At 44.0% G+C, this 13021-nt stretch overlaps 4 protein-coding genes across 4 annotated transcripts; 3 read left to right on the top strand and 1 right to left on the bottom strand. All coding sequences in view use genetic code 12, as the record gives it.

The window, feature by feature from the left end:
- Window positions 1-1210: 1210 nt before the first annotated feature.
- PGUG_00178 (uncharacterized protein) lies at window positions 1211-3145 on the bottom strand (the record flags this gene model as incomplete). The annotated part of the gene is made up of 1 exon (XM_001486751.1): window positions 1211-3145. The coding sequence occupies one exon, from the start codon at window positions 3143-3145 to the stop codon at window positions 1211-1213; it is 1935 nt and encodes a 644-aa protein (XP_001486801.2).
- A 662-nt stretch (window positions 3146-3807) lies between these two features.
- On the top strand, window positions 3808-7866 carry PGUG_00177 (uncharacterized protein; the record flags this gene model as incomplete). Its single annotated transcript, XM_001486750.1, has 1 exon — window positions 3808-7866. The coding sequence occupies one exon, from the start codon at window positions 3808-3810 to the stop codon at window positions 7864-7866; it is 4059 nt and encodes a 1352-aa protein (XP_001486800.2).
- A 157-nt stretch (window positions 7867-8023) lies between these two features.
- Window positions 8024-10933, top strand: PGUG_00176 (FG-nucleoporin; the record flags this gene model as incomplete). Its single annotated transcript, XM_001486749.1, has 1 exon — window positions 8024-10933. One exon carries the CDS (start codon window positions 8024-8026, stop codon window positions 10931-10933), a length of 2910 nt encoding a protein of 969 aa, XP_001486799.2.
- Window positions 10934-11077: 144 nt separating this feature from the next.
- Window positions 11078-12757, top strand: PGUG_00175 (uncharacterized protein; the record flags this gene model as incomplete). Its single annotated transcript, XM_001486748.1, has 1 exon — window positions 11078-12757. The coding sequence occupies one exon, from the start codon at window positions 11078-11080 to the stop codon at window positions 12755-12757; it is 1680 nt and encodes a 559-aa protein (XP_001486798.2).
- Between the last annotated feature and the right edge of the window lie 264 nt (window positions 12758-13021).

Below are 13021 nucleotides of genomic sequence, written 5' to 3'. Positions count from 1 at the left end.
AAAACAAAGATCACATCCACTGGTCTGGTGACCACAATATCATTAGATAAAATGTCCAATTCCAAGTACAATTAGTGCAGGTCATGAGACATGAATCAAGAAAATATGGTGCAGATGCTTACGAGAGCACATATACTTTTCATGGGTCACCATATCAGATCCCGTCAACTGGAACGAAGACCAGATTCAAGGGTGTGAACGTTGGCTTAAGCGGGTTGAGTCCATGGCTCAATCCATAAATGTCAAATCTGCCAAGGAAAGATACCTGGCTCTCTAGGAGCAATGTTCGAAAACCATTGAGTTGAACCGGGATCCCATTACGGAGAAAGTTTCCCTTTCCGAAATAGAGACGCAACTTTTCAACGAAACTCAAATTTATATTCAAAAGGTTTCAAAAGCTATTGAAACGGACTTTGCATTCAACACATTGATCTCAGACTTGATGAAGTTTTCGAACTCTATTGGTGCTGCTATAAAAGCAGAAACATTCGTTAAGCCAGATGTGATTAGCGATTCATTCAAAAAGCTTCTAATTATGTTGGCTCCGATTGCTCCCTCAGTTGCCGAGGAAGCATGGCACACTATCCACGAACACCAGCATAACACAAGATCGATATTTTACGAAAAAGTGCCTGTTTCCCAGCAGGTGAGAAATGAAGAAGTTCTCTTCAATGTTTTCGTCAACGGAAAGGTTCGTGGCCAGTTCAAAGCACCAAAAGAATTTGTCAACTCTCCTGATAGTGAAATATTGGAAGCGGTCAAATCTGTCAGTGCAGTGGAGAACGCTATAGGTGACAAGAAGCCTAAGAAGTTGATCGTGAAAAAGGGAGTCGTGAGTGTTGTATTATAGACATTAGTTCAAGATCTTGTATATACTAAAACTGCTAACAGTTTTGTCCAATAATATATTGAAATAGCAGACTATTTACATGAATCTATCTTTGTCGTATCACATAATGTTACTTTGACTCTTCAACTTTCGATCAGTAGCCACGTTCCATGACATACCTTTTATAATCACGTCTTCTTATTTTACCACCAAAGTTGATTTGTGCTCTTCCAGCTACACCCCTCACGGTCCGGCAGATGTCATCTCTACCTATCCCACCGGCTGCCCTGTAAAAACTTCCCAATTCCTTCCATGTCCACTTGAATTGAAATTCAGTACTTAATAAGATGGCCATAGCATCATCCAAAAGATTCATTTCCGTCAAAGCTGAGACCATAGCAGCTGCAAATTGAAAATCAAGTTTGTCCTTTTCTGCTCTTGACTTAGTCTTATCCTATCGCTCTTCCGATATAAACCTCTTTCAGACCAAACCTCTTGCGAAAATTCATAGTTTCTTGCCTTGCTTGCCGCCTTTAATGCAATAAGGTATGTCATATCGTCTCGCGGAACCTTCAAGGTGTGGTTCCTATCCAAGAGCGGCGAGCGCACAGAAGCGGTGGAGGTATAATCCATAACCAGGACCTCTGCCAAGTTCTCATCCTCAATAACTCTTGTATCAGGAACTCCTTGACGATCAAGTAGTGTTGCAGAGTTGTACCGGTCAAGGAATTCTTTGAGCGAGCCAAACTTAGCACCAATATTCAAGTAGGTGTTAGCACTTTCAATATTGATGAGGTCAGGACGTATAGTGTTTGCATATGCCCACATGGCACTCGATTCCGCTAAGATTTCCTTTTCGGTAACTAAATCAAGTACTGGGAGGAAAGGAAGACTCGACTCGCTAGAAGGAGCATACGAAGAATCAGCCAATATGTTTCGACGAAATCTAATACCATTCTCATGCGCCAAAATTGGAGGAATAGATGGAGACTCATTGTATAAGGAACTTTTCGAATACCCAAGCAATAAGAAAGAAAACGAGCGAACTGTTACAGAAGAAGTCTCACTCAATTTGTTGACGAGGGCTCTGCACAATGCCACGTCGCCGTCCTTTGCTGCCAAGTAAAGAACATATTCGAGAGTCTGTATGGTAGGTTCCCATTTCTGATTGTAAATTTCAAAGATGAACTCCCACGCTTTGACTTTGAGCTCTGGTCTTGAAATACATCCTCTAGCAAGAGCCACCATGATTTGTTGAGAAACTTCAACCTTGTTTTCAACCATTTCGTTATAGAGATCCAATGCTTTCTCGATATCATCGTTGTTAACGTACGAGACAATAATGTCTCTGTAGGCCCTTTCTGCTGGTTTCGTCTTGTCAGATAGGAACTTCATTGTATCGAATACTTCGACTGCTTGCTTGTGGTCCTTGGACTTATATACAGATGTGGCAAGTATGTTTTCGAAAGTATTCTTCGATGGCTGTAAGCCAACTTGTTTCATTTCAGTTAGGATTGAATTCACCATTTCCAAATTGGAGTTCTTACCATACGCTCTAATCAAAAGTTCGTAGGTTTCACGGGGAAGTCTGCCTTTTTTCGAAGTAGAGCGAATCGAATCGCAATAAGATTCTATCTGACTCATGACGCTCGATGGAATCGAAGGTGATAACAAAAGCGAGTCGATGAAGACATTAACCAATTTCGGCGAAACTGGCACCCCAGCATCATGATGCATCTTTTTTAGTCTTGAGATAATAGGAGGAATATGGGGCTTTGGGATCTGGTATACAAACTTTCGTATGTCTTTTGATGGAATATCTTTGAAACCACCATTTTTTTCTAGCTGGTCCAAAACCATACTCCAATTTTGGCTACTTTTCGATACCAAATACTTGAAAGCGAGACCAATACGATCGGATACCGAGGCTGGAATATCTACCACGGGAATGAAAAGCGATTTTTTAGCAAGAAAGTCAAGTCGTTGGGAATCGTTTTTTTGAGTTAGCTGTGTCAGGGTTTCTGGTGAAGGTTCAGTGCTCTGTATTTGTGACCGCTCTACTTCCTTTTCACTCTTCTTGCTTATCATTTTGGACACATTAGCAGTCAAATTCTTGAGTTCTTTGAGTTTTCTGTTATATTCTTGTTGTTGCAACTTCATTTTTCGATCGGAATCCAGCCGTGCCCAATCCTCTAGTGACGGATTTCGACGTTTTGACTTGTTTCCCACCACATAGAGTGTTCTGGCAGTTTGATATTTCCCACAGAGCCATATTCGATCCGGTCGTAGCATATTAGAACTGGCTACAATTACCATCTCATCGCACCAGTTTAGCCGCCGCTCGCTACGAAAAATGTCGCACCAAACCCCAGACGTTCTCTTGTGTCAGAAAAGAGCGAATATCGCTGGACGGCAGCGGGTATGAATCTGAACCGTACTACTTCTGGGGGCCGGAAAAGGGCCAGTAGCGTAGCTCTTGCGGATGTGGGAAATGTGGCTAACGACTCTGTAGCAGGAGCAGGTCTTTCTAGACTTCCTGATGACATACCTCCAGATATGGCGGTTTTACTCCAGCAGTTAGAAGATGATTTTACCATCAACAAAACCATAGATCAGTGGACATACATCAATCGGCGTGAGGAAATCATGCAGACAGTGAACCGGCTCCATCAAAGCTACAAAGACGAAATTACCTTGGACGGGACCCGACTAGAAAAGCCATTGTGGCCACGGAGTCCACCAGATAGAGCTAAAGACTTGGTGACAGACCGATTAACAAAAATCTTGAAGAATAGAGCTGTTCTTTACAAAACAGAGCCTGCGTTTTTGTGTGGTGGACCACAAAGGTAAGGATGTTGCTCTGATCTCATGGGAGAAGTTGTATTCCAAAGCGCTCAAAATTGCCTACGATATCATGCACAAGTTGACATTGAAAGACTCAGATTTCGGTAGTTCTCTACTACAAAAGAGGGAGAGATATGCGAGTTTGCAACGGGCGCTTTTCGGGTTGTTTCATGGCAGGAGTCACCGCCATACCCTATCCACCAAGACATATTCTTTCCCAAGAAGTTTTGAGTATTGTCGCCTTGACCTCCTCCAAGTTAGTCCTCTACTCAGAAGCAGTGCTCAAAGACCTCGAAAAACTTCTCGGACCGGGATTGGGCCAAGCTTGGCCCACGAAACTAACTCGCTGGAAAACCACAGATTTCGGGTCGGCCAAAAAATCGGAAATTTCAAGCTGGCACTCAAAGAGTAACGATTCACTGCTGGAAAAAGGTGGCAGAGCGGACTTGGCTTACGTCGAGTTCTCGCGTTCTCCAGTGGGTGAGCTTCGAGGCATTGCCTTGACTCATCGCACTCTCATGCACCAAATGTGCACTCTTGAGTCCACCTTACTGAGCTTGCCTGAGTGTGAAGGTTCTTTGAGACGTAGCTACAAGGAAGTGACCAGAAACAGAAAGGTGTTTCTCGCTTCCTTGGACGTACGATTCTCCATTGGTTTAATTATCGGTATCCTTTTCACGGTGTATACCGGGAATGTCCTTTATTGGGCTCCACAGTCTGTGATGGAAGTACAGGGTCTCTACGCCAACATTGTTTCCCGCTTAAGGGCCTCATTACTTCTTGGTGACTATATTGGCTTGAAGAGAGTTACCTACGATTATCAACAATCACCTAATTCAACCCGGTATTTTTCTAAAACCCAAAAAGTCGATTTTTCTTCAGTCAAGTGGGTGCTTGTGAATGCCTTGACAGTAGACGGCGAGTTTATCAAGGTTTTATCTAAGCGATATTTGCGTCCTTTGGGTTGCAAACAGCCAGATAATGCAATCGTACCAATGTTGACTCTAAGTGAATATGGAGGTATGGTCATTTCTTTGCGCGACTGGCTCGGAGGCAGAGAAAAGATGGGGATTGACCTTGAAAACGAAAAAGATGATTCTTCCAGTGAACTATCGGGTGTCCTAATTGATAAGGAGGCATTGACCAGAAATTTATTAAATGTGGTTGATACAGATCCTTCATCTTACGACGAAATCCCTAGTGGAACTCTTAGAGTGGATGCATTTGGATTTCCATTACCCGATGCTACCTTGGCAGTTGTCAACCCAGAGACTGCTGCTTTAGTAAATAAGGGCGAGCTAGGCGAAATCTGGATTGACAGTCCATGCTTGTCGGGAGGTTTCTACGGTCTCAAAAAAGAGTCAAAACTGATTTTTCATGCTAAATGCAGAGATGCGAACGGGTTCCTAGATATGGAATTCTTACGAACTGGTTTGCTAGGCTTCACTTTCAACGGGAAGGTATACGTTCTCGGCTTGTACGAGGACCGAATTCGTCAGAGGATCAGCTGGCACGATCAGGCTATATATAAGAAGCTCAACAAGGAGCTTGTTATCGGTAATGGTACCAGGTATCACTATTCCTCACACTTATTAGCGACGTTGGCGAGCGAAGTTCGGCAACTTTACGACTGCACCATTTTCGATGTGTTTATTGGACAAGAGTACCTTCCAGTTGCTATTGTTGAAGCAGAAGTCATTCGTAAAGTAATGAACGAAGCAAGTGACAGTGGAAGCATTGATAGTTCAAAGAAAAGTTCCAAGAGTGGGGAGTATCTGACACAAAGTTACAGCCCAGTGCCTCTTAATGAGCCAGTATTGAACGCAATTGCCCAAAAATGTTTCGATACGCTTTTCCGTGAACATTACCTTCGTTTATACTGTGTTCTCGTCGTGGATTGCGATACTCTTCCAAAGATTATGCGAAGCGGTGGACGTGAAATTGCTAATATGCTTTGTAAAAAACGGTTCTTGGAAGGTTCATTGAAAGCAGAGTTTGTCAAGTTCTTCATGCAAAAGTCTATCAGTATGATTCCTTTCGGTGAAGACATTATTGGTGGAATATGGTCGCCCTTTGATAGTAAGCTTCGCCAGTCATCCTTACAGCAATTCCCTCCTCAGTGTACTAGTATTGATGCTAGAGAGAAGTCGTTTGATGAAAAAACCGGCGCAATTCTAACTGACTTCAAATCCATCGTGGATGTTCTTAAGTTCAGAGTGGCCAGTTCAGGTGACTCTATAGCTTTTCAGAGCATCGATAGTTCAGGTAAGGTAAGCTCGAAGCCCTTAACATGGAAAAAACTCGAAGCCCGGATATATGCTGTTTGCAGTTACTTGATTGAAAAAGCAGCAATCAAGCCAGGAAAGCATGTCATACTCATGTACTCGTTGTCTGAAGAGTTCATCATTGCCGTTTACGCTTGCATGATGTGCGGTATTATTCCAATACCTATGCTTCCATTCGATACGAATAGAATTGGAGAAGACTTCCCTGCGTTTGTGGGTATAGTCAAAGACTTCGATGTCCAAGATATCTTAGTCAATGAAGAAGTTGAAAAATTTCTTAAAAATGGACCCGTGGCTGATGCCCTAAAAAAAATGAACCACCAGAAGCGGTTCAAGGGTCAACGAATAAAAAATACTGGCAAATTAACGAAGTTTTCGAACATTGCATCGTTACACTCAAAAATTGCAAAGCACCAAGCGGCGGTCAATTACCGTGATACTACTACTCCAGCATTGGTTTGGTTGAATTTTACCTCTGACCATTACCGGGTGGGAGCAACTTTGACCCATAAAAATATTATTGGACTATGTAAAGTTTTCAAGGAAACCTGCAACTTGTCGTCAAGATCGACCATAGTTGGCTGCGTTCGTCATGCTAGTGGTATTGGGTTTGTACAAGCTGTACTTCTCGGTGTTTTCCTAGGTACAACAACGTACTTATGCTCGCCGGTTAGCTTTGCAGAAAATCCTCTTGCATTCTTTTTGGCCATGGCAAGATACAAGGTGAAAGACGTATTTGTGACCGAGCAAATGTTGAAGTATGCTGCTATAAAATTCACTCCTAAAGGTTTCGACTTATCTCTGTTGAAGAACATGATGATAAGTACGGAAGGAAGGATAGAGATTGATCTTCTTCGAAAAATCTCAAAGGTTTTTCAACCCACTAAATTGGGTGCGGCGTCAATGTCAACAGTGTACAACCATGTGTTCAATCCGATGATTGCTACTAGGTCCTACATGAGTGTTGCGCCTGTGGATTTGTTCTTAGATCCAGTTGCACTTCGCCAAGGTTTTGTCTCGGTAGTCAACCAGGCTGAGGTTCCTAATGCGCTACGGGTTCAAGATTCGGGCTTAATTCCCGTTTGCTCCCAAATAGCTATAGTCAATCCTGAGACAAGAGAACTTTGTCATGAGGGTGAATTTGGTGAGATTTGGGTCAACTCCGAAGCTAGTCTTGATTCTTTCACAAATGGGCCCAATGGTCCCCTGGACGAAGTTACCAAGAACCAATTCAACTGTAAGATTGTGAACGGGGATCCGAACATGACCTACTTGAGAACTGGTGATCTTGGATTCCTTCACAATGTTTCCATCACCAAGAACTCTGTTGGCAATGGCCCTGACACCGGTCCTCAGTTTCAGTCCGTGCAACCACTTTTCGTTCTTGGAAAAATTGCCGACACTTTTGAAGTGATGGGGCTCCATCATTTCCCTATAGACATCGAGAATACGATTGAAACATGCCATAACGATATCTACAGAAATGGCTCGTGTATTTTTAAGTGTGCCGATTATACTATAGTCGTTTGTGAGTGCAAGAGATACAGAAACCTAGCAGCTCTCGTTCCGCTAATTGTGAACACGGTACTAAGCAAGCATCATCTTATCGTTGATATTGTTGCTTTCATCAAAAAAGGTGAATTTCCAATATCCAGACTTGGTACCAAGCAACGTGCAAGAATCATCGATGCATGGGTACAAGGTGTGATACCCATCAGTGCCCTGTACGGAGTGAACTATGGAGAAAATGCCATGATTAAAATGGTGAAGGAAGTTGACGAAGAGGCATTGACACATCCAATTACTGGACTTCGTAACCCTGCAACTTCCTATTACGATGAAGAATTAGGTGGTGATGTTTTTAATGGCACAGCAGCCAGCCTCACCTTGAACGAGATGTATGGATAATAACCAGTACCAGCGACTACATTGACCCTCCTTTAGCTACCTTACATCTTACACATACACTAATGACAAGATATACCCTACACTTCATCTCTAACGGCTGGGCATCCAACCACCACAGATTCATAAGTTAAGTTCTTCTCAAAAAATCTCAGCTGCTATGGTCAACCACAACACTCGGTCTGTGAGTCCACAGAGCATACCGAGATCGGAGTCTCTGCAACTTTCCTTGAAGAGAGGATTGCGATCCGCCTTTGGTAATATTATCGATAAATTTCGATGGAAACTGAACGAGAATCATGATTCCGACGCTAAAAATAATGCTACTTTTGAAACTGAGGCTGCCATGAACGACGAATTACAAAACAATTTCACTTCAGTAAAGAAAAGGCGACTTTCCTACTTGCCAAGAGATCCTCCTGGAAACGTTCCGAGATCTAAGACTCTTGGAAGTAATAAAGGCATATACCAAACGTATTACGATTCAATCCAAACTTTGAATGATGAAAAAAGTAACGATTTGGAAAAGAGAGTAAGCGATGTTAATGACGGAGTCTCTGTTCCAGAAGATGACTTTAGGGATCCATCGCCGGGTGCACTTCCTACCTCGCAACTTGGTCCCATTTCCCGCAACCAATCCATAGTTGAAGAAGGTCAACTAGTCAACTTTAGTTACCATGATGAAGACGAGCAATCTCCTCGCGGAGAGTTGGCTCCCCTTGTTATCGAGCATGAATTTGCCCCAATGTATCACGACTCAGAAGGTAACATTGCCCGCCCTGCATTCATAAATATTGACCCTCGCGAAAGATACCACTTGATCCAACTTAAGAGGTCAATAGAAGCATCCGAAGCCCTTCAGCGACGGCTAAAGTACATGGTGGATCCGAAGGAAACGGTTTCCAGAGCTGTGGACGCGACAAAGGTAGAGACGTCTACACAAACTCACGACTCTTCGTTCTTGGAGACTACATTGACGATGAAGAACAGAAAAAAGAGAGCCATATCTACACTGACTCAAAACTCCACCAAAAAGAGAAGAACTGTGAATTCGCGCGGCTTTTTCTCTGGTGATTTTCTGTATGATGTTGATACCAAGGTGCCTGGCAAGGCAGAATCATTAAATGGGTATCTTGGTTCTCTCAGTAAAGTCAGTTCCAAGAGCCTGGCTCCAGAAGCCAAACCTACAAAAACAACTGAAGATTATGACCCACCATACAAAAAGTTTGCTACCGATTTTGCAGGAACTACCGATAGACGGGTGGGGCTCGACAAGTCGTTCAAAAGTGGAGAGAAGATATGTGTAAAGCTTGACAGCGAATATTTGGAGAAGGCTGGGAAACTAGCAAAGATACTCAACATACAGGATGCAACAAAGACTACAGATAAGAAACCAACTGCGTTCCCAAGCTCAGGTTTCAAATTCTCCATCGACAATGAAGAAGTTACATCCGCTATGAATAATTTAGAGAAGTCGGAAGAGAGTACGCCAGTTTCTGTCCCCGATAGTGTTACAGCACCACCAATAAAGGAGGCGAGTGCTAATGGAAGTCTGCGCTTTAAGGTCGATGACAAGAATTCTGTGCGCGAGAAGCCTTCGATAGGTCTTTTCTCCACCGCGAATAGAGCAGGACTTTCTGATCGCTCTTCGGCAGCTTCCGACACCAATGGAAAGGTGGAAAGTAGTGCAACTCCAGTACCAACCTTTAGCTTCGGTAGCAAAGGCGAGGAAAGTAGCACACTGGCCGAGCCAAGAACGAAGAGGACACGGGAGAGTGACGAAACTACAAACACAGACGCTGGTGGCTTGACTAGTGGCAATAAAGAGACAGAGACAGAAAAGCCAAAGCCCTTATTCAGCTTTGGATCCAAGGACTCTTCTAGTGATAAAGGTACTGGCATTTCCAGTGCTCCAACTTTTTCATTTGGTAAGCCAACCGCTTCACCTTCACCTTCCGTGGTACCTGATAGCAAGAAAGATGGAGCGGTGTCATCGACGTTCAATACTGGCACCACACCATCGTTCTCTTTTGGAACCACTAAAGAGGCATCGAAAGATAAAGAAACACCATCGTTCACTTTTGGATCTACTAAAGAGAAACCCAAAGATAGTATAACACCATCGTTCACTTTTGGAACTACGAAAGAGGCACCCAAAGATGATGAGAAGAAGGATTCTGAGGAAGCAAAAAAGGCGGCACCGGCATTTACATTTGGTGGTCAGAAGAATGCTGATCTGGCCGCTAAGAGTGGAACATCTACACCATTAGAGCAGAGCAAGAGCAACCTTGATTTTAGTTTTGGAAACAAAACCAGTTCGGCTACGTTGCTTGGCTCCAACAGCACTGCTCCCGCAAAACCCTCCTTCAATTTCGGGCAAACTACAGAGCCAGCACCTGCTTTTGGGGCAGCTAAAGACGACAAAAAGGAGACTACGCCATTCACATTCGGCGCCCCCTCGGCTACTGCGAAGCCAGCTGGCGGCGAACAACAAAGCAACCCCACAAAACCATTGTTCTCCTTCGGTGCTAATAATGGAACCAACTCATCTGGTCAGAGTCCAGCACCTCCATCCACTACATTTACGTTTGGAGGGAACAAAGACAATAACACATCAAAACCATTCACTTTTGGCTCCACAACCCCAGCTACAGGATTTGCAGCCTCCAGGACCCTGTCGCCGTCGTTTCCTACACAAAGCGGCGCACCGGCTCAAGGTGCACCTGCATTTGGCGGGGGTTTTACGTTTGGACAGACGGGACCCCACACTCCAGGTCCCCCAGCCGCGGCGCCAGGATTAGCAGGTGCAGGAGGTGGACCCGCAATGGGTGCAGGAGCAAACCCAGCTCCCGCTTTTAGCTTTAGTTTTGGTTCTCGTGAACCAACACCAGACCCTGCATCAATATTTGGAGCAGGTTCGAGTAACACTCGAGAACTGACACCAGCGGCGCCATTGGGATTTGCGACCCAAAATCAGAACCCCAACACCAGCTTCACCCCACCTCCCTTATCCGGGAACCCGATGGTGCGAAATCGAAAAATTGCCCAAATGAGGCTGCGAAGGCGGTAGTGTGGATACCGCATAATATTTCATGTGCAATAGCGGTGTCGAACCCCACTTATAAACCTATAAAGCACACGAAAATTGCTGACAGTTCACAATTGCTGGTCGGTAGTAGTTAGTGAGATTTTAGATTCGTGGCTTAAATTCACAATGCAAGACTGGAGTCATATTCAACCGGGTAGAATCCAAACGCTTTCTAGCGAACAGGAGATTGTGCTCAAGCAGGTTTGGGCTCACTTTCTCATCTATTTTGGATATGAACTGTCCTTTCCCATAAGCGATTTGCCCTATAATGAATGTTATGTTGCATCTTCAAGTGTTCAGCAAGGTGGAAACATTGGTGGCGATGCCAATGGCTTGGCAAGAAGCTCCACCAGAGGTTCGCTCAATTCCAATGTATCACGGAAAACCAGTGGAACTACCGCTAGTAAAAAGAAGGGATTCTTTGGTAAAAAGAAGACTGAAACGGCTGAGGCTGCCCCCGCCGATCTGAAGCGTATGCAACAAATTCAACAGCAATCGTCATACGAAAAGTACCACAAGGTGACTGATAGCGAAATTTCTGATCGGAACAGAAACTTATTTATTCACTTTTACCGTCAGGGTGCCGAGTATGAGGATGATTACGATTCGGATTTGGAGAACAGCGACGAAGAGTCTGACAATCTTTCGTTGGAGACATTTGTTACCGCCTCCACTTCGATCACTGATCCTGGAATTGCTCTCGAGCCAACTCCTATGAAGTCCAATGGTGCTAGAAATGGCTCTCTCAGCAAAACCACGAGTCGCCATCACCACGGCTCTCACAAAAACCATGGCAAACCAAACCCCACCGTTTCGTCGGTCATGTCCAAGTACAAGCCATTTGAAATCCACCAGGCATTGATGCGTGCAAACAGACTGGACTTGTTTGACAATTTCATCTTGAGATTCGTGAGAGCAAGAAAGTTGAAGCTTGAACCTGCTCTCAATATGATGTTCAAGTCTTTGAACTGGAGATACAACGAGATGCCTTGTGACGACTATCTTTTCGAAGGTGATGCAAAATCCTTCGTTACAGGAACAAACAAAGGTTTGATTAAGAATTTGACCACGTCGAAATCTTACATTAGAGGAGTCGACAAGAAGCGTCACCCAATCTTCTTCTTCAAAGCTCGCTTGCACTACAGTTCTGATTCTCCTATTGAAGAGACTCAAAGATTCGCAGTGTTGACCATTGAGTCTTGTAGATTGTTTTTGAGAGACGTTACCGATGGTGTCGACCAATGTTCGATTTTGTTCGACTTGACCGGATTTACCTTGAAAAACAATGATTACAGCGCCATCAAGTTCTTGGCTGAAGTCTTTGAGGCCCACTTTCCAGAGTGTTTGGGATACATTTTCATCCACAATGCCCCATGGATTTTCTCCACCATTTGGAACATTATCAAAAACTGGTTGGACCCAGTGGTTGCTTCGAAGATCCAGTTCACCAAGAACTTGCAAGAATTGAACCAGTTTGTTGATATTGAGCATATTCCAGACTATATTGGTGGTGAAGATACTTACGCTGGAGAGTACATTGAGCCCACTGAAGAGCACACTCATCCACCAAAGTCAAAGGACAGCCATTACTACCGTTTAAGACGAGAGAGAGAAAATCTTCTTCTTAGACTTTTCGAGACAAGTAGACGGTGGGCCGAATCCGTCAACCCAGAAGTGAGCAGTCGCTACTTGCAAGACAAGCTTGACTTGGACATTGAGTTGGCCAAGAATTACATTGCTCTTGATCCATACATTAGATGCCCATTCCTCTACGATAGGAACGGGTCTCTTAAATTAGGCATCTAGATTGCCGAGCATTAATGTGGACGGTATATCAAAAGTTCTCTTGAGGAGCATTTTGTTTTGTGAATGTATTGTGAAGTAGTGAAATTGTAGCCGCTCTGAACCTTTCCCAATGCGGTAATTTTCAAGATCTTAATTCTAAAACCTCCAACTCAACATTTTTCTCTTCCGTGGGCTCACATGTGATCTGCGAGATGCGGAGTTAGCAGGATCTCCGCAGCTTTACTGTTTCACGTCAAACCAGATCATTGTGCAGGCTTCCTGTAG

The sequence above is a fragment of the Meyerozyma guilliermondii genome, genomic scaffold (assembly GCF_000149425.1).
Source record: "Meyerozyma guilliermondii ATCC 6260 scaffold_1 genomic scaffold, whole genome shotgun sequence".
Classification (NCBI taxonomy): domain Eukaryota; kingdom Fungi; phylum Ascomycota; class Pichiomycetes; order Serinales; family Debaryomycetaceae; genus Meyerozyma; species Meyerozyma guilliermondii.
The sequence above is the reverse complement of the archived record's forward strand: the minus strand, read 5'-3'. Positions and strand labels throughout refer to the sequence as shown.